Consider the following 26,813-nt stretch of genomic DNA (forward strand, 5'->3'; position numbering starts at 1 on the left):
CAATTCAAATATTGACCATGGCAAAATATTCATATTTTTTGTCTGTTTGTTTCCCTCTATCATCTCCCTAGCCTTTCTCCTAGGTTAAGATAAATATAACACACACAGTAACACTTCAGGAACTCCAGAAATCATTGTTTCAGGTAAAACACACTGAAATGTGACATAAAGTTAATCTACATGCTGTTTTTAATATGGAATGCAATTATACTCTTTCAAATTGGTAGGTACTTATATGCACAAACTCACACAATATGCATATAAATATAAAAACATTTCAATGGCCTTAAGTAGTGTAACCTAAAACCTGTTTTAAATTAAATTTTCATATTTTCTAATGAAAAAAACTAATAAAGTAACAAAGTTGTTTGACTTACTGTAAAATTCTCACACAATTTTTAAAAATATTTTTTTATTTATTTCAGAGAGGGAGGGAGAGGGAGAGAGAGATAGAAACAATGATGAGAGAGAATCATTGATTGGCTGCCTCATGCCCATCCTACACTGGGGATTGAACCAGCAACCCAGGCATGTGCCCTGACTGGGAATCGGACCATGACCTCCTGGTTCATAGGTCAACACTCAACCACTGAGCCATGCCGGCCGGGCTCTCACACATAATTTAAGACTATTTCTAGGTATATATCTACCCAATCCTTAGCATCCAACTTTGACAAATAAGGCGTTTTTACTATCTTCATTTCATAAGTTGGCAACTTTCATAAGGTTTAAAACTGTAACAGTGATCAAAATAGTTATGTCTTAAAGAAAAAAAACTAATAAACTTAGTTTATTATGGGTAATAATTCTAAAACAAATTTTGTGTACATTGTGAGACTGATCAAGTAAGTAAATATTGATATTACTATAGATCAGCGGTTCTCAACCTATGGGTCACGTCTCCTTTAGGGGTCAAACGACCTTTTTACAGGGGTCGCCTAAGACCATCGGAAAACACATATATAATTACATATTGTTTTTGTGATTAATCACTATGCTTTAATTATGTTCAATTTATAACAATGAAATTGGGGGTCACCACAACATGAGGAACTGTATTAAAGGGTCGCGACATTAGGAAGGTTAAGAACCACTGCTATAGACAGAGGGGCTGACAGCTGAGCAAAAAAGAAAAACTCAGATGCGAACGACAGTGTGGCGATTGTTGGGGAGATGGACTTGGCTTGGGGTGTTGAACATGGATCAGAAGACAAAATATTAAGATGACAATAAATCTATTAGATCTATAGTTCTAATCTATAGATCCCAAAATTGATCTATAGATTCAAAGCAATCTCGATCAGAGTCCCAGATGGCTTCTTTGTAGAAATTAATAAGCTGATTCTAAAATTACTATGGCATTGCAAGGGACCTTGAACAGCTAAAACAATCTTGAAAAAGAACAAGTTAGACAATTCATACTTCCCACTTCAACAACTACTACAAAGCAATAGTAATCAAGCCACTGTAACATTGGTGTAAAGATAAACATACAGATCAATGGAACAGAATTCAGAGTCCATAAATAAATCAATACATCTGTAGTCAAATGATTTTTGTCAAAGGTGTCAAGATCATTCAATGGGGGAAAGAATAACCTTTAACAAATGATAATAGAAAATCCCTAGATAGCCACAGAATGAAGTTAGACGCGTACCTCATACCATATATTAAAATTAACTCAAAATGAATCAAAGACGTAAATGTAAGAGCTAACACTATAAGACTTTTAGAAGAAAATATAGGGGTAAATCTTCATGACTGTGGATTTGGCAATGGATTCTTAGATATGACACCAAAACCACAAGCAATCAAGGGGGGTGGGGGGGGGATAAATTGGGCTTTATAAAATAATTTTAAATTTGTGCTTCAATGGACACTATCAAGAAAGTAAAAAGACAACACATAAAATAGGTGAAAATATTTGCAGATCATATATCTGTGAGAAAAGGAATTTGTATCTAAGACTATACAAGGAACTCTTACAACTCAATAATAATAATAAGACAATCTGATTTGAAAATGGGCAAAAATCTGAATTAACATTTCTCCCAAGAAGATATACAAATGATTAATAGGCACATGAAAAGATGCTCAACATCACTAGTAATCAGGAAATGCGTATCACAGTGGTTGCCTGGAGTACAAACCTTCTTGTATTTTTTGAATTTTTGAGCCATGCAAATGTATTATTTATTCCAAAAATAAATAAAATTCGCATTTGAAAAACTTAAAAAAAAAAAGGAAATGTGTATCAAAACCTTAATGAGATACCAATTCTCAACCACTAGGATGGTTATAATCCACAAATCACAAAATAACAAGTGTTGGTGAGGATGCAGCAAGTAGAGAAATCAGAACCCTCATACACCGTTCACAGTAAAGTAAAATTGTGCAGCCATTTGAAAAATAGTCTGGCAGTTTCTCTAACAGTTAAACAGTTACCATAAGACCCAGGAATTATGTTCCTAGGTATATACCCAAGAGAAATAAAAAGATACATCCATACAAAAACTTGTACACCAACGCTTTCAGCAGACTCATAGTAACCAAAAAGGAGGAAACAAACCAAATGTCCATCAATTGATAAAATGTGGTATATCCAATTAATGGAACAGTATTCTGCTATTAAAAGGAACGAGGTACTGCCCTAGCCGGTTTGGCTCAGCGAATAGAGCATCTGACTGCAAACCAAAGGGTCCCGGGTTCGGTTCCGGTCAAGGGCATATACCTCTGTTGCAGGCTCCTGCCGGGACCAGACCCTGTAGGAAGCAACCAATCGATGTATTTCATGCATATCAATATTTCTGTCTTTCCCTCTCTCTTCCATTCTCTCTAAAAATCAATGTAAAAATATTCTCAGATGAGGATTAAAAATAATAATTAAGATAAATAAAGTACTACTGAAACACGCTACAACACAGATGAACTTTGAAAACATTATATACTAAGTGAAAGAAGCCAATCATAAAAGATCACATTTTTGTATGATCCTATTTATATATTGTCAGAATAGGCAAATCTAGAGAAACAGTAGTAGACTGGTGGTTGCCTGGGTCTAGGGAGGACAGGGACAAAATATTAAGATAGCAATAAATCTATTAGATCTATAGTTCTAATCTATAGATCCCAAAATTGATCTATAGATTCAAAGCAATCTCGATCAGAGTCCCAGATGGCTAAAGAGTATAGAGTATCTTTTTGAGGTAATGAAAATGTTCTAAAATTGTGGTGAAGGTTGCACGTCTGTGAATATATTTAAAAACACTGAATTGTACACTATCAATGGAAGAACTGCATGGTATATGAATTATCTATAATACTAAAAGCATAATATGCTAATTAGACCGGACATCCTTCTGGACCACCTTCCAGATGAAGCCAGGGCTGCAAGGGAAGCCAGGGTCCCGGGTGCCTGCCAGCAGCCAGAGGGAAGCCTGGGTCCCAGGTGCCAGAGGGAAGCTGGTGCCGGCAGACGGGGGAAGGAAGGCCTACTCTTGCACGAATTTCGTGCATTGGACTTCTAGTTTATTAATAAAGCTATTTATTTAAAAGTTCAGATTTAATGGTGCTATCAAAGCCCCAAATTTTTATGTTCTTATATCTTAAGGGCAACTGTGCAGAGGGCTTCAAGTACCTTCTTATTCAATTGTTACAACAATCTTTACAATCATATGAGGAAACTGAGGCATAGATAAGTTGACGAAAGGAATATAGCTAAATCAGTTGGTAGAGTTTGAACCCATATCAGCAATTCCCTAGACATATGTTACTTCCACTGTACCTATTTGTGGATTTGGTCTAAACTAGGAAACTCAGAAAAAATGTCAACATCACATTATCTATATGTCAAATTATCATTAACTACAGAATGCCATACTGAACACTTCTGCTAGAATATTACATACATAGTAGGATCTGGGTTATTATATACAAAAATAACTAAACAGTTATGACAAATAGAGACTTTACCACTACCTCAGAAATTTCCTTACTTTTACTATCTTCTAAAGCAGAGGTATGGAACCATATTTCTGCCAGGGGCCATTTGCGTATTTATAACATCATCTGTAGGCCATACAAAATTATCAACTTAATAATTAGCCTGCTATATTTGGTCAAACAGTTCATGAACTCACCCCAAATGCCTTGGCAGGGCCAGGCCAAATGATTTTTCCAGCCTTATAGGGCCTGCTGGCCGGATGTTCCCCACCCCTGTACTAAAAGGCTTCCTCTTTTCTCTCATCATAAGATTTTACCTTTCATTTCTCTCTCCTGGATTTCCCGCTCCTTCTTAGCCTGAATGGCAAGCAGCCGTCTGCTCTTCACAGTACTAATCATGTCAACAGCTTCCGTATCTACCTGGGGTTCAAACTTCACAACTTTTTTCCTATCGGTTTTGCCTAACCCATTCTCCTCTTTTCCATTTTCTTTATTTCTGGCTTCCATTTCTTTCCGTTTCTGTTTCTCTGCTCTCTTCTTATCATTTTCTTCCTTTAACACAGCAAGCCGTTCCTTCCACAACTCTGCAGACATCTGCTGTCTTGATTCCATGTGGTCTTGCACTGAGTATGTCATGAGAATCCGGTGGCAGAGTGCTGTCAAGATCTGTAGCTTCTCTTCTGAAGTTAGCTCAAAAAATTCAGAAGTTTCCAGCTTCTCTAAGAACTCATCTTGTACTTCATTGTCCTCAAATGGTGCCGAATCTTTATTGTCATCTGTGTCTGAGCCCTCACTTTCTTCCTGAACATCAGATCTGCGCAAGCAGAGCCGCACCAGCTCTGAAACAGAATGCAGAGTCAGGGGGATTTCTGACAGCTTCATTCCCAATTCACCATAGTCTTCTGCTATTTCATCTTGTAATAAGGTCTGTAAAAGGATGACCAAGACTCTGTTCAGGTATAAAAAGCCACCTTTTTCTGCACTCAAGGCTTCCATAAGAGACACAGCAGTAATAGGATACTGAGCATCTGGTAAGAGTAGTCCAGAATAACAACTCAAAAACTCCACCACCAGGGCTACATCCCCAAAGAGTGTGTTGGGGAGCCCTTCAGGGGTATCCACCAATCTAAATGCTGGAAGGTGCTTGCCACTTAATTCTTGGTCCTCGTATCGCTTCTGTTTTTCCAGTTTCTCAAGCATTTCTTTCTCTCTCCGCTCTTTGGCTTTCTCCTTCAACTTTTCTCTCAACTCCTCTCGTTTCTTTTTCAAATAGTCTTTGCGTTGCTCTTCAGACATAGAGGCCCACCTTTTTTTGTGCTCTAGAAGCTCAAAGCGTTTTTGAACGATATTCCGCAATTCTTCTGGGAGACGAGCTCTATCTTCATTAGAAAGAAGACGAGCCGTTTTAGAGATAACGCAAGACAGGGCACTCTTCTTGTCCTCCTTGTCTTTGTTTTCTTTGTAGTAGGCAATAAGGTGTAGGGCAGCGGGAGGCAGATGCTTATGAGGTTTACTAGAGGACCTGGGTGTACCCCCAGAATTCCGGGGGGCTCGTGTCATCTTCTGAGTGCCTTTGGCCATATCCAACAAAGTCATCTGCTTCATTTTTGTTTTAGGAGACTTCAGGCCCTTTTTTGGAGATCTGGAATTCCCTGTGGATTTCTGTCCATTCAGGATGCCTTTGCTTCTGCCCTTCGCTTTCAAAGGTTTGTCACTGTGCTTCCCTGGTTTCTTGGCAGGTGGGCCTTTCTTAGGAATGTGAAAGTTAGCATGTAATTTGTTGGTTGACATCATCTTCATCACTTCTTCCAGATGCTCTTCTGGAGATTTGGAATTCTTTGAGTTCTTCACCTTGAGTGGTGAGCCATTCAAGGATTTCTTCAAGTGTACATGACACCATAACTTAGGATTTAGTGGTGAACTCAAAGAAGAGTTATCTGTCTTGGATTTCTTTGAGGGCTTCCTGTCTGGGGATCCCGTATTCTTCCTCTTAGTAGAAGGGTTGAGAGTCATATACTAGAAATTAAGAATAGAAGCAAAATTAATTTAAAAAACTAGTTTAAAGAAGCAATATTTAAGTATCCGAAAGGCCCTCTTTTCTACTCTTCAGGCAAAACTACAAATTCATTTCTCTTTATAAATACTATGTCCCTGAAAAAACAGTGTTATACCCATATCAACACAAAATTCTTGATACCTAGGCTTACAAAGCTATACTCTAATATTAGATATTTTTGCTATGCAACTAGCTTTGTTTATATACAGATTAGCAGTTCTTAAATACTTGAATGAACTGTGAACCATTTCCCCAGAAAAGACATATAAATATTATGCAAACAATTTCCGAGTCCATCCATGGATCCCAGATTAAGAATACCTGATCTAAACCTAACCAGTTTGGCTCGGTGGATAGAGTGTCAGCCTGTGGACTGAAGGGTCCCAGGTTCGATTCCAGTCAAGGGCATATGCCCTGGTTGCAGGCTCAATCCCCAGTAGAGGGCATGCAGGAGGCAGCAGATAGATGATTCTCTCTCATCATTGATGTTTGTATCTCTCCCCTCTCCCTTCCTCTCTGAAATCAATAAAAAAATATATATATTTAAAAAAAGAAAAAAAGAATACCTGATCTAGCCCTAGACGGTTTGGCTCAATAGAGCGAGCATTGGCCTGCAGACTAAAGGGTCCCAGATTCAATTCCAGCCCACAGCATGTACTTCAGCTGCATGTGCGGAAGGCCCTTGGTTGGGCACGTGTGGGAGGCACCAATCGATGTGTCTCTCTCACACTGGTGTTTTTCTTTATCTAGGTCTCTCCCCCTCCCTTCCACTCTCTCTAAAAATCAATGGAAAAATATCCTCAGGTGAGGATTAACAAAGAGTACCTGACTCTCTCTAAAAATCAATGGAAAAATATCCTCAGGTGAGGATTAACAAAGAGTACCTGATATAGATAAGGGGAACATGTGAGAAAATGTAAAAGTATTGCTCTTTTATCATTATTATTATTATTATTGATTTCAGAGAGGAAAGAGGGGGAGAGAAATAGAAATATCAACGATGAGAGAGAATCATCGATCGACTGCCTCCTGCATGCCGTCTACTGGGGATCGAGCCCACAACCCAGGCATGTGCCCTTGATTGGAATCGAACCTGGGACTCTTCAGTCTGCAGGCTGGCACTTTATCCACTGAGCCAAACCAGCTAGGGCTAAAAGTATTGCTCCTGAGACAGGACTGGGTTTTCATCCTTTAAGCCTTTGTTCCAACTGGGAATACTCTATGCTCTTAAGGTTTACGTTTAAAGTTTACCATTAAGTATTTCTGTTTAAATTCAGAAGCCTATTTTTTTATTAAAAGTATCAGTGAGGCCCTGGCCAGTGTTGCTCAGTGGTAGAGAGTTGGCCTACGCACCGAAGAGTCATGGATTCCATTCCGGTCAAGGGCACGTACCTGGGTTGCAGGTTTATTCCCTGGCCCTGATCGGGGCACATGTGGGAGCAACCAATCAATGTGGCTTTCTTACATCAATATTTCTCTCTCTCTCCATCTCCCCCTTTCTCCCTCTCTAAAAACCAATGGAAAAAATAACCTCAGATCAGGAATTTTTTTTTAAAGTATCAATGAGTATACTAACAATAACAAAAACACTGTTCTCATGACACTGACAGAATAAGTCTTCAAACTCCCTTTTGACCTTTCTCCATACCTTAAGAACTCATTCTAATGAATATATTAGTAACTATAAGCCCTCTAAATTCTCAATTTCATTTAATTCTCTTTGTTCATCCTCTCACATCTTTCTAGTTCACTTCCTCTAGTACCCCAACTTTGTAATCCGTCAGTCCCACCAGGCCCTCAAATCTGTTAATTTTATCATTTTCACCATGCTTATACTTCCCTACCCTTCTAACCCAGATTAAATTCTTTTGTCTCTCTTGCTCTGTTATATCTAATCACTCCTGGCCTGCACATGTTCAATTAAAACATGACTAGAACAGCCCTGGACAGGTAGCTCAGTTGGTTAGAACATCATCCCAATAAGCCAAGGTTTCGGTTCAACCCCCAGTCAGGCACATTCAAGAACCAACCAATGAATGCATGAATAGGTGGAACAACAAATTGATGTCTCTCTCTCTCTCTCTCTCTCTCAAATCAATACATAGAATTTTTAAAAAGAAACATGACTAGAATAGAAGATACAATGAATGTGTGATATTAAAGTCATAACCAAGTGCCTTCAAATGGGTCCTGAATGCCACCCAGTAATCCAGGGGTCCTCAAACTACGGCCCTCGGGCCACATGCAAATACAAATATTGTATTTGTTCCCGTTTTGTTTTTTTACTTCAAAATAAGATATGTGCAGTGTGCATAAGAATTTGTTCAGAGTTTTTTTTTAAACTATAGTCCTGCCCTCCAATGGTCTGAGGGACAGTGAACTGGCCCCGTTTAAAAAGTTTGAGGACCCCTGCAGTAATCACAGTATATTCCCTTAGTCCAGTGGTTGGCAAACTGCGGCTCGGCAAACCGGGGCTCGCGAGCCACATGCGGCTCTTTGGCCCCTTCAGTGTGGCTCTTCCACAAAATACTGACTTCTGCACATGGGCCACAAAGTTTCAATTGCACTGTACGTGCGCACCCGCATGTGGTATTTTGTTTTTAGTTCTTGGTGTTTTTTTATGTACACAGAAACAACAGTCATGAGTTCTATGTTTTAAAGAATATAATTATAAAGAAAAAAACCTAGCAGCTAAAACACAAATTAAATGAAATAATAACCAGCAATGAAAAGGTACAGCCAATTTCAAAAAAAGTACTATTTCAAGTGATCAGGAGAAAGACTAGATAATCTCTAAAATACTTAAATTCTAAAAAACTTCAAGTTTTTTAGTGGAAGGGACTAAGGGACTAACTTGATAAGAGCAACATGTAAAGAAACAGTCTGGCCCTAGCCCATATTTGGCTCAGGGGATAGAGCATCAGCCTGCAGACTGAAAGGTCCTAGGTCCGATTCTGGTCAAGGGCACATGCCCAGGTTGCGGGCTGGATCCCCAGTAGAGGGTGTGCAGGAGGCAGCTGATCAATGATTCTCTCTCATCCTTGATGTTTCTATCTCTCTCTTCCTCTCCCTTCCTCTCTGAAATCAACCCTATCCTCCAATATAATAAAACCCTAATATGCAATCGACCGAACGGCGGAACGACCAGTCACTATGATGCGCACTGACCACCAGGGGGCAGACGCTCAACGCAGAAGCTGCCCCCTGGTGCTCAGTGTGCTCCCACAGAGGGAGCACCACTTAGCCAGAAGCCAGGCTCACAGCTCACAGCTGGCGAGTGCAGCGGTGGTGGTGGGAGCCTCTCCCACCTCCACTGCAGGCTGGTGGTAAGGAGCGAGGGCTCCAGGACTGTGAGAGGGATATCTGACTGCCTAAGCTCGCAGGTGGACATCCCCTGAGAGGTCCCAGACTGTGAGAGGACGCAGGCCGGGCTAAGGGACACGGACACGGACACACGGACACACGGACACACGGACACACACACACACACACACACACACACACACACACACACACACCAGTGCACAAATCCATGCACCAGGCCTCTAGTAAAAATATCCTATCTAATAAAGAGGGAATATGCTAATTGACCCTCATGCCATCACAAAGATGGCAGCAGCCGCAGCCAATAAGGAGGGAATATGCTAATTGACTGCCCTGCCCTCAAAAGTGGTGGTGCCCACAGCCACAAGATGGCAGCAGCGCCCAGTTCCCTCAGTCCCGCTGGGGCCTTGCTGCATGCCTGCCTCCGGAGTCCCCCAGTCCCCTCAGCCCCCAGCCACCCAGGGCTGGCCCGAGGCTCAGGCAAGCTTCAGATGGTGGCTGCCCAGCCAATGCCCGAGGCGCAGGCAAGCTTCAGATGGTGGCTGCCCAGCCAATGCCCGAGGCGCAGGCAAGCTTCAGATGGTGGCTGCCCAGCCAATGCCCGAGGCACAGGCAAGCCTCGGCTATCGGCTGCCCAGTCATCCAGGGCCGGCCCGAGGCGCAGGCCAAGGCTTGTGCTGCCGACAGTGGCAGCAGCAGAGGTGTGATGGGGGCATCGCCATCCCCTGACCAACAGTTGCCTCCCTCCCCTGAGGGCTCCCAGACTGTGAGAGGGGGCAGGCTGGACTGAGGGACAACCCCTGCAGTGCATGAATTTTCATGCACTGGGCCTCTAGTATTTAATAAAAGAAACAGTCTGGCCTTGGCTGGATATCTCAGTTGATTAAAACATTGTCCCGACATGCCAAGGTTGTGGATTGATCCCCAGTCAGAATCAACCAGTAAATGCATAGATGAGTGGAACAATAGATCTACATAAATACATACATACATATATACATACATAGCAGGGAAGCAGTTTGCAGGCAGTCAGTAAGATAGGTTAGTATGAAATCAAACTATAGGCAAGGAAACACCTAAAGATGATTGAATATTAAAGTATGAGCCTCTTTAAAAAGGCTACAGGAAAATGGCTATGGTGAAATAAATCCTAGAGATGATACAGAGAAACACCTATGCTCATTAGGAGTAAACAAGCAGGTAGAGTAAAACTTAATAAGGTGTATTATAATGCCAAAAAGAAAGAAACAAGAAGAATATAATCAGAGAAACAAACTCACAGAACCAAGGCAGCACAAGAGGTATAAATATAGTCTGCAATGAATAGAGGCCTTACACTTCTGGCCAAGTTCTATAACTTTAAAGGCCAATCTGCCTTTTAAGAATTACAGGCAATTGTAGGTTACTGTTCCTCTAGCTGGCTGTTTTTTGTTAACTGACTAAAAAATTGGTTTCAATTATCAGCCTCAGTATAAAATGATAAAATGGTTTCATAGTTAACATAAAAAGAAACACTATCAGTGCTTCAGGGGATACTTTTCACAAAAACAGAATTTCCCAGTTCTTCTTCCCCAGAAATAAATTTCAAAAGGTTAAAAAGAATAAACAAAGATAACTATGTAAGACTGCATTTTCCTCATGGACAGTGATAACACCAATACTCCAAAGAGAACCATTATCTCAAGACTATTCTACAGATCATAGAGCAGTGATTTTCAACCTTTTTCATCTCATGGCATATACAAACTAATTACTAAAATTCTGCAGCGCACCAAATAATATATTTTTTGCTGATCTGGCCAAAGAAAAATTGGCATAATTTTGATTCAGTTGTTGTGTTGACTGCTGTCATTTTTGTGACAATCTAAAGGAAAAGAGGTCAGTGCCCCTGATTAAACAGTCAGGTATTGCATGTTTTAAAAACTCTTGCACAGCACACAGTGTGCCTCTTGCAGTGTGCCATGGCACAACAGTGGAAAATTGCTGTCTGAGTAAGACTAAACACTACCCTGTCAGAAATTAAAGACAAATATATTATTCCCAAGAGAAGAGTTAACCATCCTCTTCAGCTAGCCTTGGAAAATCTTCAGAGTACAAACAAAATAGACTGCCACTTTTTCTAATGATCAGGATGACAGATTTTATTTAAAGTCATTCTAAAATGAAATTTATCATTAAAAAGGAGACTAATATGAGTCTATGTATCATTTTTACTATTTTAAATAAGATATTTTTAATAGAATCTTTTATAATTAGACCTCTTCCAAATTAATTGGTTGTATTTATATTTAAAAAGTCAAAAAATTTTAAAAGTCAAATTTAGCATAAGTTTCTTTAAATGTCTTCTACTTAGAAGCATTGTGCTATGCAGAAATAATGCAAGAAAAGGCTGGGGTGGCTTAACCATGAAAGGGTCCAGCTACCCATTTTTATGTATAAGGTGTGTTTTTGCCAATCTACACCATGTAATTTTTTTCTCTTAAAAATGAAAGAAGCCCTGGCCCGGTGAGTCAGTTGGTTGGAGCGTTGTCCCTTAAATCAAAAGGTTGCCGGTTTGGTCAGGGCTGGTGCTGGAGGCAACCGTTTGATGTTTTTCTCTCACATCGATGTTTCTCCCCCCAACCCCCTTCCTTTCTAAAAACCATAAAAACTTATTCTTGGGTGAGGATTTAAAAAAAAAGGAAAGAAATTAACTCACCCAACCCCCTCCCAACAGGCCAGCTCCCCGAGTGAGTAGTCCTTCAGTAACTGGATCATCTCAGCACAGGGCATGCTGGTGGGCAGTCACAGCCAAATGGGAGCCGGCATGGCTGGACTCAGGGGAATCTGAAAAAGTATAAAACCACTTATGTGCTAAGGGTCTCCCCTACCCCCCATTCAGCATAAGTAATCTACTAGAGTAGTATATAGGAAGGGAGAAAAGAATGGATGTCTGGATTCTAGTACTATAGTTTGGGGCAAAGGCTTTTCCTAATTGCTAAACAAGAAAAAATATTTCTGTCTAAAAACATGAGAGGCTGTTAAGAAAAACAGTGTATACAATTCTATACTTGTTCCCTGTCATCAGAAACAAACCACTACCACAAATAAGAAAATCTAATAAATAAGATAAAAATAAAGAACCTTTATTTAGAGAAGCTCATTCAGATGTTAAATTTAACATAACATTAAGCAGCAAGAATCATAAATTAGAAATTTGTGAAATGTGTTACTATAAAATATGTTAAGTGCTTTGAAAAATAATATAATTTATTTTAAATACTTCTGCTCTAGTCTCCACCTCATAAACAAACTTCAAGAGCTAAAATTTAAAGAAAAATGTTAGGGCTATGAACACTTACTTGGAACATTAGTTATTAGGAGAGATAAGGAACATATTCTAATATATATAATAACATCACTAGTAATGAGACAAGATTACATCATGTGCCTTCTCATACAACTCACTGAGAAGAATACAACATCCCTTTTGTGGCATTTCTACTAAAAATTCAGACTAAATCTACTCATGATAAAATAAATCCAAACTGAAGAGCATAATAATTAGGTTTTTAAAAGGCAAAGAAAATTTGAGAGACTGTTCTGGATTAGAGGAGATTAAAGAGACATAATAAATAACAAGTAAGTTGATCCTACTGAAACCAAAACAAAATTGGGGGGTGGAGGGGCGGCTAAAAGGACATTAATGGGATAATTTTGAGTAAAAACTGTAAATCAAGTTAGTTTACTGATCTGATAACTATACTAAAGTTATATTAAAAACCATCCTTGTCTTTAGGAAAGACACATTCAAGTACTTTTTAAAAGAACATCCTGTCACCCTGGCCAGTGTGGTCAGTGGTTAGAGTATCAGCCCATGCACTGAAGGGTCCTGGGTTCAATTCCTGTCCCTTCAGGGCATGTACAGGAGCCAACCAGTTGAGGTATGTCTCTCACATTGATGTGTGTCTCTCTCCCACCTCCCTCCCTTCCACTCTCTCCAAAAAGCAATGGAAAAAATATCCTTAGGAGAGGATCAACAAAAAAATTTTTCCTATATAATAAGGCGGTAATATGCAAATTGACCATCACTCCAACATAAGATGGCCAACACAAGATGGCCCTCAAGGGAGGGCAGTTGTGGGCAATCAGACCCACAGGGGAGGCAGTTGGGAGGGACCGGGCCTGCAAGGGAGGACAGTTAGGGGCAATCAGGCCTGCAGGGGAAGGCAGTTGGGGGGGACCAGGCTGGCAAGGGAGGGCAGTTAGCAGTGACCGGGCCCAGCAGGGGAGGGCAGTTAGGGCAATTGGGCCGACAGGGTAGTAGTTAGGGGTCAATCAGGCTGGCAGGGGAGTGGTTAGGGAGTGATCAAGCTGGCAGGCAGAAGCGGTAAGGGGCAATCAGGCAGGCAGGCAGGCGAGTGGTTGGGAGCCAGCAGTCCCGGATTGTGAGAGGGATCCCAGATTGGAGAGGGTGCAGGATGGGCTGAGGGACATACCCCCCTCATGCATGAATTTTGTGCACTGGGCCTCTAGTAATAATAATAATAAGGGCATCCTGTCTTACAACCTACTCTCAAATGTCTCAGAAAAGAAAAATTTTTGTGTGAATGTATGTATGTATTAAAAGAGAAAATAATAAAACAAATATGGTAAATGTTAACATTTGAGAAATCTACGTGGAGAACAATCTACATGAAGGGAAATTCATATTATTTTGTCAACCTTTCTATATGAAATTATTTATTTTAAAATAATGTTTTAAAAATATATTAAAAACCATACTAAATTACCCCAAATTAATTAAGGATTCCCAATTTTAAAAGTGTTATTTTCTTGTTATGTCTCTATCTAAAAGCTTCCCCATTAGTGGCGGATGCTCTACCACTGACCCACACTGGCCAGGGTGACAGGATGCCCCTTTTAACAGTTCAAAATAAGAGTTCAAACATTATGGATAGAATAACAGAACACTAGAGCTGCATGTATTACAAAGGGAAATGAACTAAGATGACTGATCTCATCTTAAATGACAATTACCTTATTACCCATTGTTTTGTAAAACATTCCTCCAAGTCATTAGGCCTATAAAAAAAGGTTATCCCTAAACTCAACTGTCAGTAGCATTTTTCTCCATAACAAGCACAATTTATTTTTATTTTTTACTTTTTTCTTAATCCTCACCTGCGGACATTTTTCAATCGATTTTTAGAGAGTGGATCAAACTTTTTCATTCAGTAAAATCTAAAGACATTTTTACCTATAAATACTCAGTCCTTTCATGTTATTCACATACTTCTTTTTAAAATGATTATTTTAATTTTATTTTTACATATTTTTGTTGATTTTTCAGAGAGGAAGGGAGAGATAAGATAGCAACATTAATGATGAGACAATCATTAATAGGCTGTCTCTTGCACACCCATCCTGGGAATCAAGCCCACAACCCGGGCATGTGCTCTTGACTGGAATCGAACCCGGGACCCTTCAGTCCACAGGCTGACACTTTATCCACTGAACCAAAAAAGCTAGAGCATGGTCACATACTTTAATCAGTAAACTAAAATACATAAAAGACAGCTATCAAATAAGAGGAAAATATTAAAGGATTCAAATGATCCATGAGTCTAAAACCCATTCAGAGATCATTTTATATAGGATTCTCATACAGTATAAATAGTAATCTCATGTTATAACCACCAAAAGCTATCAGTTCCAAAACATACAGCAATGAAATAATAACGTATTAAAACATCCTCTCAGTAAATAAAAATACCAAGAAAATAAAAATATTAAGGAAAAAAATTAGGTTTACTATAGTTCCATGGAAAATTTAGTCCTGATCTAAAAAAAGCCAATTAATTCCTAAATTCTTCTTTTTCACAAATAATAAAAATGTAAAGAGCATAATGAAAGATAATAATCACGCTGGTCTAGAATAAGAAAACATTCTAAATGCTAAACTATGGTTAGAGGTTTTTATCAATGTTTAAATAAATAAATTTATTTCTCAATGTACTTTTGTCAGCAAAATCAACCTAAGATAATTACAATAATTTAGTTATATGACTGGAGATATCCTTAGTTTTTCACAATTAAAAACAAGGGAGGCATCAACAATAAAAAATATATTTTAAAAAAAATCAAGGAAGACATGGAACAGACTGACATACCTTGATGTGGGGTTGGGGGAACAAGAAGAGATAAAGCAAAGAACATATATACTTACTGGAGGCCCAGTGTACGAAAATTTGTGCACTCGTGTGTGTGTGTGTGTGTGGGGGGGGGGGGGGGTGGGGGGGTGGATAAGGGTTAGGAGAAGAGAAAAACGGGAAGGGGAGATATCTGTAATACTATCAACAATAAAAAATACATTAAAACAAACCATCAAACAAACAAGCAAGGGAGCCTCAGTGGTTGACCATTGACCTATGACCAGGGCACATGGCCAGGGTTGCCTGCGTCCTCTCACAGTGTGGGAGCCCTCAGGGGATGTCCAACTGATGGCTTAGTTTAGCCTCCCTCTGAGGGAAACTACCAGCGGGCCGATCTGGGGACGGCCCCCCTGCCGCTGACACCCCCCACACCGCCATCCCCTCCCTCTGCCTGCTGCTGCCCGCTTGCCAGCCCCACTCCCAGCTAACTGGTCGTTCCTCCATTTGGTCGATTTGCATATTAGGCTTTTATTATATAGGATATGCACAGCCCATGGACATGAGCAATAGGATAGTAAAGACCTGGGTGTGTGTGTGGGGGAGGGGGGATAAGGATTAGGAGAAGAGAAAAACAGGAAGGGGAGGAGGGAATGGGAGATATCTGTAATACTATCAACAATAAAAAATACATTAAAACAAACCATCAAACAAACAAGAGAAGGAGCCTCAGTGGTTGACCATTGACCTATGACCAGGGCACATGGCCAGGGTTGCAGGCTCGATCCCCAGTGGGGATAGTGCAGAGGCAGCCAATCAATGATTCTCTCTCATTATTGATGTTTCTATCTCTCCCTCTCCCTTCCTCTCTGAAATCAATAAAAATATGCTTTTTTAAAAAAGAAAGGGCTGAAACAGGTTTGGCTCAGTGGATACAGCGGACTGAAAGGTCCCAGGTTCGATTCCAGTCAAGGGCATGTACCTGGGTTGCAGGCACATCTCCACTAGGAGATGTGCAGGAGGCAGCTAATCGATGTTTCTCTCTTATCGATGTTTCTAACTCTCTATCTCTCTCCCTTCCTCTCTGTAAAAAATCAATAAAATATATTTTAAAAAACAAACAAAACAAAACTGACTACTTAAAAAAAAAAAAAAAGAAAAAAAGAAAGGGGGTGTTCTCCCTCCTGAAAGTATGCCCATGCCTTTCCCTTCTCTTCCCTTCCCTCCCCCAACATCTCTCTGCCCGATTCCTGGCTTGTTATCATTAGCTTCCTCACTCCCAAATTCCAAGGGCCCTTCCTTTACCTCTCTCTATAACTTGTTTCCTAAGCCCATTTCTTCCAGGAATTACTTTCTCTACCTCTGTAATTTACCCAATAAATGTTCTCTTACCAAAAATAAATAAATAAATAAGGATGGGGGAGAAAAATCCTGGAACTCAGACTTTATTTTAATGGACCAGGGGCTCTCTCCTTCCCCTTCTGGCCCAGAGACCAAGATGAAAACATCAGTATGCAAATAAGTAAATTTACCAACACAAGAAGCATAAATACTCTCACTACCTACAAAAAAAACTCTCACAAACTACATTATAATTTCATTGGAGAAACCCTAAATGGAAAAGATAACCAGAAATCAAAGGACAATGTCTTGGCTTTTGTCATTCACTTTATATTGCTTTTAATTAGACTAGCCTCTGTTTCCCCACCTGGAAAATAAGATTAAGATATTTTTACATACTATACAACTTCATAATAATGTTCTGTAGATCAAATGAAATAAAGAAAAAACCATGTTCTCAAGAGGAAAATCCTAGATTTTCTACTCACCTGACATACAAAGTAATACTCATTCCAAGTCCTTTTTCAAGGCTACCAGTGTATTTGATCATCTTTTCTGATGTATAAAATCAATTTTCATTTTTAGGATTCAATTTGCAAAATGTTTTTTGTGTTTATACCATTACCTCATTATAAGAAGGATCTGAGGTCAAAAAGCACATGTATGTAGTTTGCTTCTTAATTATGTAAAAAATAAATTAAACTAGGGGAGATACTCAACGTCGTGACCTCTCCCCTACCAACCCCACAAATCACAACCTTTATGAAATAGATATCTGAAAATTTTTGAATTCCTTATCTGATGTTGGAGCTCAAAATCTGCTATAAATCTAATCTATTGGACCCATCTGGGGAAATAAACTCATCTAATAGTGTTCTATCCTGCTGTCCAAAAATTAATAGTGACCTTACCTTGTATGGATCAAGTAAAAAGTCATTGAACTTGCTAGGTAAGGAATATTTCTTCACCAATTCATCTTCTACCACCCAAGGTGCATTTTCACCAGTGCCAGCCCGTAAGGCATTATGCCGTATAAAGTATCGAAGTATCTCCTTATTTGGTGGGCGTTCTGTACGAATCAAGCTGTCTGCTGGCACATTACTGATGATCTAGGTTAACAAATATAAACAACTCATCACTAGGGTGAAAGAACAATTAACCAATGAGAACAAAGATTTATGTTCTCTCCAGAAAAATCGTAATTCCATCCATAAAATAAAGCTATAAACCAGGAAGAAAAAGAATAATTGTCAGAGACAGGATGTTAATTAATCCCTAGGAAATCTGTCAATATGTATCAAAGTCCTAGAAATGTATATACTCACTGAATCAACAAATTCTCATATTTAAAAATTTGGAAATAAATAGACCAGTCATCAACTGCTTATAAAAGCAGAAACAGGGATGGGAGGACTACATAAATATCTTCAATAAAGGATTCATTTTTAAGATTAAACTACATCCATAATGAATACCCTTGAAGCCATGGGGGAAAATACTTTTCTCAATCAGGACAAACTTATCAGAATCGTCTAGGGCAGCGGTCACCAACTGGAGGTCCGTGGACCACTGGTGGTCTGTGAGGTCCAAAAGGTTGGTGACCGCTGACCTAGGGAGCTATTAAAATGCATATGCTAGACCTAACCGGTTTGGCTCAATGGATAGAGGGTCAGCCTGCGGACTGAAGAGTCCCAGGTTCGATTCCAGTCAAGGGCATGTACCTTGGTTGTGGGCACATCCCCAGTAGGGGATGTGCAGGAGGCAGCTGATCGATGTTTCTCTCTCATCAATGTTTCTAACTCTCTATCCCTCTCCCTTCAGCTCTGTAAAAAAAAAAATAATCAGTAAAAAATATATACTTTTTAAAAAATGCATATGCTAGCACTGGCCAGTGCGGCTCAATTGGGCTGAGCATCATTCCATGCACTGAAAGGCTGCCAGTTCAATTCCTGGTCAGGGCACATGCTGAGGTTGCAGGTCTGATCTCTGGTTGGGGTGTGTATGGGTGTTCAATCGATGTTTCTCTCTCATATCACCATCAATGGTTCTCTCTGTGTCCCTTCCTCTCTCTAAAAATCAATATAAACATACTTTTAAAATGTCTGGCAGTAGAGCCTGAGCATCCACTTTTTTCCCCCGCTTTTACTTTTATTACTTACTAGAAGGCTGGTGCACCAATTTGTGCATGCGGGGGGCAACCCAGGGGAGGGGCCACGGGCAGTTGGCTGACCGGCCCCACCCACGATGAGGGGGGGGGCGGTTGGGGGCAGGGCTGGCAGAGGGGAGGCTGCAGGAGGTTGGGGGGTTAGGGGAGCCGGCTCGCCACTGCAGTGCACACATCATAGCAACCAGTCGATCCGTCATTCTGTTTGCTTGGCTTTTATGTATATGGAAGATTTTATGCTGAATTTACTCTTGGCTATTAGGTTTTTGTTTCTACAGTTTTTTGGGGGGTATCTTTTTCTTCTTGCCACCTCCTCTTCTGGTTTAGGAACAATCTGCTCTTTTTCAGTGAGGATCATCTCAATGTGGCAGGGAGAGCTCATATATAGTTTAATCCTCCAAAGAGTTCTGTAAGTTCTGCATCACCTCTTGGGAGCTCTGCTGTGCTCAATGACCAGAGAATCTATATCTAAACCCTGAAGTTCAGCATTACTCTCTGCATTTTTAAACATGTGTAGCAAAAATTCGGCACTCTTTGGGCCACAGACCGTGTCTAGCCCCACTGTTTGGACTGGACACATCCACCAATTCACCATTTTAACGATGGAATGGCAAGCATTACTTCTGTAAATTGACATCCTTCAGATACTTGGTGATTTTTCAGATATGCATACCCTAGATGGCCTGGACAGTTTCACATGTTCTTAAAGTGAACTTAAAAATTGGAACTTCCGCCGAAACCGGTTTGGCTCAGTGGATAGAGCGTCGGCCTGCGGACTCAAGGGTCCCGGGTTCGATTCCAGTCAAGGGCATGTACCTGGGTTGCAGGCACATCCCCAGTGGGGATTGTGCGGGAGGCAGCTGATCGATGTTTCTCTCTCATTGATGTTTCTGACTCTCTGTCTCTCTCCCTTTCTCTCTGTGAAAAATCAATAAAATATATTTTTTTAAAAAAAATTTGAACTTCCTAATTTGCATGATTCTGTGGGGTTTTCTGGGTCAAGTGAATAGCGAATAATTTTCACAGGTCACCTCTGGCTGCTTTCAGAAAGAGCTACTACTTTTTTAATAAACTCTCCTGGTGACTATCACATACACCACAACCTGAAAATACTGTTTTCAAAGAATGTTACGACATTACAGATAGTTACCAGAGAGAAAATGAACAAGAAGCTACAAAATAGTATGTATATAATATTCCTACTTTTAATTCTTTTTGCAATATGTTTTTATTGATTTCATAGAGATAGAAACATCAATGTCAAGAGAGAATCATTGATTGGCTGCCTCTGGGTATCAAGCCTGCTACCTAGACATGTGCCCTAACCAGAAATCAAACTCTGACCTCTGGTTCATACGTCGACTGAGCCATACTGGTAGGGCAAATATTCCTACTTTTAAAAGTCACTTAAAAGCTAACAACCACCATTAATCACAACTATATTCATCAATTATCATCTCTGAGTATGGGATTAAAGATGTCTTTTTTCTTATTTGTATTTCTATCTTTCTGTTAATAGTATCTATTACATGTGAACAAAACAATTTACATTCAACAATAAGAATATGAATAATTAGGAAAGTGGTTGAGACTCCCTAGCAATGTTTTAACTAGTTACCTTCCTGAATGAGGAAGAAACTTTTAGTGAAAAATTGTATTTAACATTTAATTTTAAAATATAAAGAAATCCTAACAATTTAGGTATGTCTTCAGATCATCCTATATAATAAAACCCTAGTATGCAAATCAACTGAACAACCGGTCGCTATGACGCGCACTGATCACCAGGGGGCAGACGCTTAACACAGGAGCTCTCTCCTGGTGGAAGCCGGGCTTATGGCTGGTGAGCACAGCGGCAGTGGAGGGAGCCTCTCTCGCTGGCTTAGGCCATGGGGAGCAGGCCTAAGCCAGCAGTCAGACATCCCCTGAGGGGTGCCGGACTGCGAGAGGGTGCAGGCGGGGCTGAGGGACAGCGTCCCCCAAGCTCCCCAGGGCATGAATGCCGTGCACCAGGCCTCTAGTTCACTATAAAACAGTCAAAATGGAATTAAGACTTGTCAACAAATTTGAGGTAGGGGAAAAAACTCTAAAGAAGCAAAAGATCTGGGTTATAATCCGTCCCAATCTCATTTACTAAATTAGGAGCTTTGACAATTATTAAACTTCACAGGCCTTAGCTGTTTTTTCTATAAAACAGTTAAACGTAAAGAAAAATGTGCAGCTCCCTTCCACACACAACCTCCCATCCTCCTACTTTCTAACAATTCCATACAGGTATGAGTACCTGAAAGTAATATGGCATTATTTCATAGACTCTAAGATGCTATTAATAAAAGACATTATTTTATGCACCAAGAAAAAAATTCATGCCAATTGATTTTAAGATATATACTGATTCTAAATACATTAAAAATATAAAAGACAAACATCTTAGAATGAATAAAACACAGTACTAAGTTACTTTAAGGGTATTTACTGTTTCAGGTTGTTAGTTCCACAGATTCCTTGCAAAAGCATTATTGTTGACTCGGTTTCTAAATTAAATTACATTACAAATTGCTCTACTTTTATCTGGGAAGAGCTATTACCTCAGGAAGTCTATAACTGCTGGAAACAGATTCTTATTTTTCAAACTGAATTCGAAGCTCAAATGCAAATTACTCTTAACCTTAATAAGTCCTATTAAAAGGAAAAAACAATCTCCTAAGAAAGAAAATACAGTTTGACTTAAAGTCATAATTACTAAGACTAGAGAACTAGAAAACCACTCAGAATTTGTTGCAGAGACACATTCATTTACATTTTTCTTTAGCACATTTTCTCTAAGAAAACCAGCCCTATGATATTTTCTTAAACATCTATATAAGTAACAGGGTTAATGTAAAGTGCCAACTAACCTTATCTTCATTTTGTAGTTTCACATCATATTTGTGAGGCAGAAATTTTGGAGGAGCCCATTTCCTTTCTCCTTTTTTTAATGAAGTAGGGAGTTTTCGTGGAGATCTACGTGCTCTGTCATCTAGTCAAATCATTAGAAAATTAGTGAAAATAAGAATTCTTTTAATTCTATTCATTCATTCATAATTGTCTTATTGAACACCTACTCTGCATCAGGCATTGAATGATGGGACACCAAGATGATTAATAAAATCCTTACCTGAACTAGCTAAAGTCTATGGGCAGAGTCAACAATAATTATAATACAATGTGGTAAATATTACAGAGGTGGGTACACAAAAATAATATGAGGAGAGAGAGCAGCAATGTTTAACTTAGGAAGATAGGCAGGAAAGGCCTAGAAAGAATATGACTTGTTCAGAGAATGCAAATAATGAGTAAATATAATCGGGACTACAGTAAAAAATCAGACTAAAGAAGTAAGGAGGGCAAACTATAAAGGACCTGTATACCATTTAAAGAAATTGGAATTTGAAGGACTTGTATGCATGCATATAAGCATAACTAATGGACATAAGACACTGGGGGGTAAGGGAGGGTAGGGGTTTGTCAAGGGCGGGGGGGAAAAAAGGACACTTATGTAATACCCTTTGTAATACTTTAAGCGAAAAATAAAAAAAAAGAAAAAAAAGAAAAAAAAAGAAAAAAAAATCTAAAAAAAATAAAAATAAAAAAAAAATAAAGAAATTGGAATTTATCTTGTGAGCTCTAGGGAAACAAAGGATTTTTGGTCTAAGTAAGCAGATGCGTATTTTCTAAAGATGGCAAAAGAACAGAAAAGGGTTAGGGTTAGGGTCCAAGTTAAGGGAAACTGTGGTATCAAATAAGCTAAAGGTATGGCTGTGACCAACAGTGTAAATGTAACAGAAAAGCAAAACATAGAAGAAATCAGTGGAATTGGCAAGTAGAGGGTCACCTATAATCTTACTAGCAACAGTGTCAGGAGTAAAGAAGCAGAAGTTAGACTATCATAGCACAATAAGTGGAGACAATATCTCATGAATCTTGGTTTGAATGAATAAGACAGAAATAAAACAAAAGAATCAAGGGAGGATATGTTTTTGTTTTTAGAAAATGGGGCTTCATTTATAAATTGGAAAGAAAAAACATGAGAGAGGGTTAAAAAACACTGTAGAGTAGAATAATAAAAGTTAACTCAACCCTAGAGAAAGTAGGAGGAAATGGAATTTAAAGTCAAAGTATTTTAGCTCCCTTCTCAGATGGAAGAATATAGAAATTTCAAACAGGAAGGTTAAGAACAAGCTGAAAGTTTCTGTCTAGTACATTTTCCCCCATAAAGCAGAATGAAAGGTCACCTAAGTGAGAAAAAATTTATACTGGAATTTGCCTATCATTTCTATGGAAATTCTAATCAATTTTTCCCCTGAAAACACTCAGTAGACATCATAACACTAATTCTTCAGCCTGTCCACCACCCTTTCCACATACTAGCAATAGTATTATATATATTCCAATAATTAAAAACTAAATTAAGGCATATAACACTCATAAAAAACCAAAGCCTAAAACATAGAAGTTCCCTGGTACACGATGCCGAAGTCATAAAATTAACAATTGTTAACATATTGTTGGTAGTTCAAGAATCTGTTTCCAGAAGAAGTGTTAAAGACATATTATCAGGCAACACCTAACCAAAAAATTTATTAACATTAAGTCATGAGAATATTAAGTAATGAACATATTAGAAAACTTCAGTATCAAAAAGAAGGAAGAGAGAAACTGAAAAATATAAACATTAGCATTCACAATACAGAGTGGAAAACAAAACTGAAGTATCAACACTGGGGTGAACCAGCTACAACAGTTAAGTATCCTTGGGGAAATTTTAATTAGTTAATTGTTCCCCTGGGACTAGATAAGGAAATCCCTCTAAAACACATCTGCATATATCCAAAATATATGGAAAGACAAAATAGAATGGAAAACAGAGCACATAGCACTCTAATTCTAATTCAATCTCTGTATGTAACACTTAAATAAGAGGTTAAGATTATTTGATCCTCTAACAGTCATGGGGAGGGGGGATCAATATACACAAATCCTTTGAGTACTCATATTTTAAGACAGAAGTAATCTATTACAGTCAAATTCTTTTATTTATACAGATTTTTTTTTCCAAATGAAGGTTTCAGAGGCTGAATAATTTTCCCAATGGGCAAAGTCTCAATTCTTCAACTTTTCAAACAGTATTGTTAGAATTGCCAAGTCCCAAAAAATTACTCTTAGATATCATAATGTTTCAAAATTCTGGCAGCTCCTATGTGGGAGGGACTTGAGTTACAGGATTTAGATAAAAGAAGTATCTTAAAATTACCACAATTGGCTTGCACGGTGAAGAGAAATGGAGATTAGAATTTGCCCCTTCTACTCTAACCCCGCTTCTCCTCACACAGACATTAAGTATTTTCCAACTTAAAGAGACAAGGAAAGCAAACTTTCTTTGCCATCTTGAGTAGCTAGGTATATGCACACAGATTTCTAAGAGGAAATGCCTTCCGAGGGAAGACTTAAATCTTTATTTGCTTTATGGATTTTTCTCTTTTTCTTTTTGGTTAATCCTCACCCATGGATATCTTTTCCATTGATTTTTTTTTTAAGAGAGTGAAAGGGAGCTAGGGAGGGAGAGAGAAGGACAGGGACGGGGTAAGAGGGAGAAGGAGAAAGAGAGACAGACAGACAGACATAGACCAGTTTCCTCCTGCATACACCCTGACCAGGGCCGGGGATTGAACCTGTAACCTAGGTACATGCCCTTGACCAGAATGGAACCCAAGACCTTTTGGTGCATGGGGCAATGCTCTAAACACTGAGTACACCAGCCAAAGCGCTTTATATTTTAGTTGTTTGCTGAATCACAAAAGAAAGGCATATCTACCTACAAAACTCATTTACAAATCACAAATTATTTGTTAGATAACTCAAAAAGATTTGTGTATAATAAGAGTCACAAAGGAAAGCTAGCATCATACATACTAATAATAGTCTCTCTCCTTCCTTCATCCTCTTTTACAACTGCCTCCTTCTTCTGGTGCTCCTGAGCAATTTGGCTAGAATTCTCTTTGTCACTTGAGGGAGAATCACAGGCACCATCAGGTTTCTTTTCAGTGGCTTCTTCATCCACTTTCTCCAAAGGATGAATCTTCACAATCCTCACCTTGAGCATTTTTTCCTTCCCAACCTATAAAGGAGACAGGAATGAGAATCAGTGATAATAAATAAAAACTAGAAAACCTAAAGATAATGTTTAGAATATATTAGCCAATATGCCTACATTACACCCCACCTAACAAAAATTCACTAAACCTTTAAAGTACCAACCAAGTACAGTGATTTTTTTCCAATTTTATTTCTGACTTCTATGTTAAAAAATGACATATTACGCCTTAGCTAGTTTGGCTCAGTGGATTAACAATCCGCCTGTTGACTGAAGAGTCCAGGGTTCAATTCCAGTCAAGGGCACATGCCTGGGTTGCAGGTTCAATCCCCAGTGGGGGGCATGCAGGAGGCAGCCTATTGATGGTTTTCTCTCATCACTGATGTTTCTATCTCTCTTTCCCTCGCCCTTCCTCTCTGAAATCAATAAAAACATATATATTTTTTAAAATGACATATTTCGCCCGACTTCATTTCTTCATTCTTTTTCTACAATACCAATGTATTTCTTTATTTTTCAATTAAAGTTAACATTCAATATTATATTAGTAGCAGGTGTATACATTATAGTGATTAGACATTTCCATAATTTACAAAGTGATCCCTGATAAGTCCAGTACCCACCTGACACCATAATTTTTATTGACTATATTCCCTATGCTGTCCTTTACATAAGTGATTCTGTAACTGTCAATTTGTACTTAAACCCTTCACCTTTTCCACCCAGTAAAATATGACATCTTAAAAAATAAAATTATCACAATCTAGTTTATAATTCATGTACCAATGTACTAAGCCCAAAGGGCAATTACTGCACAAACATCAGACATGTGTAAAATAGTTTAAAAATTTCCATTTAATAAAGAATCTATTATATATATGGATATCCAACAATACCAGAACCACTTATTGAAAAAACTATCTTTTCTTCACTTAACTATCTTTCAACCTCTACCAAAAATCAAGTGTGTCTCTGTGTGTGTGTGTCAATTTCTGGATGCTATATTGTTCCACATCTATTTGCTATTCTTATACCAATTTCACACTATATCAATACTTTAAAATTTGAAGGCTCAAAATCAGACAATATTAGCTTAACTTTATTGTGCTTCTGCAAAGTTGTTTTGGTTAGTTGTGGGGTTTTTTTTTGTATTTTGAAGTAAATTTTACAATCAGCTTGGCAATTCCTAAAAAAAAACTGCTGGGATTTTATTGCAATTGAGTTGCATCTACATTATCAACTTGGGAAGAACTGAACAAGATATACCTCCCCATTATTTAAGGTCTTCTTTAATTTCTCTCAGCAATGTTTTATAATTTTTAGGTATAGATCATGCGTATCTTTGTCAGGTTTACTCCTAGAGTACTTCATAGTTTTTGATATTGAAATAGTATTTCTTTGTTAAATTTCAAATTGTTTGTTGCTAACACATAGACATAAAAAACAAATTGGTGTTTGCACATTTATCTTGTATCCTACCACTTATTATTTCTAGAAGCTTTTTAAAATATATATTTTTTAACTGATTTCAGAGAGGAAGTGAGAGGGAGAGAAATAGAAACATCAATGAGAATCATTGTTTCCAGAGTGTTAGCATCATCACATATAAGTGGAGCTGTTAAAACTGCAAATTTTTAAAACCTACCCAAAACTTTCTAAACCAAACCCTTAGGGGATAGGGCTCAAGAATGTATATTCATAAGTCCTCTAGTGATTTTTTTA

At 38.7% G+C, this 26,813-nt stretch overlaps 1 protein-coding gene across 1 annotated transcript in view; it reads right to left on the bottom strand.

Moving 5' to 3' along the window:
• The window catches only part of BAZ1B (bromodomain adjacent to zinc finger domain 1B), a 74,383-nt gene that overhangs the window by 28,970 nt on the left and 18,600 nt on the right, over nucleotides 1–26,813 (bottom strand). Inside the window, exons 4-7 of the mRNA XM_070412769.1 lie at nucleotides 24,911–25,115; nucleotides 21,856–21,977; nucleotides 17,706–17,903; nucleotides 4,260–5,958 (exon numbers count right to left, since the gene is read on the bottom strand). Coding sequence (XP_070268870.1) covers nucleotides 4,260–5,958; nucleotides 17,706–17,903; nucleotides 21,856–21,977; nucleotides 24,911–25,115 — 2,224 coding nt within the window. The remainder of the gene's footprint in view (nucleotides 1–4,259; nucleotides 5,959–17,705; nucleotides 17,904–21,855; nucleotides 21,978–24,910; nucleotides 25,116–26,813) is intronic.

Source organism: Myotis yumanensis, unplaced genomic scaffold (genome assembly GCF_028538775.1).
Source record: "Myotis yumanensis isolate MYYU_CA2020_CCGP unplaced genomic scaffold, mMyoYum1.0.hap1 SCAF_4, whole genome shotgun sequence".
NCBI lineage: Eukaryota > Metazoa > Chordata > Mammalia > Chiroptera > Vespertilionidae > Myotis > Myotis yumanensis.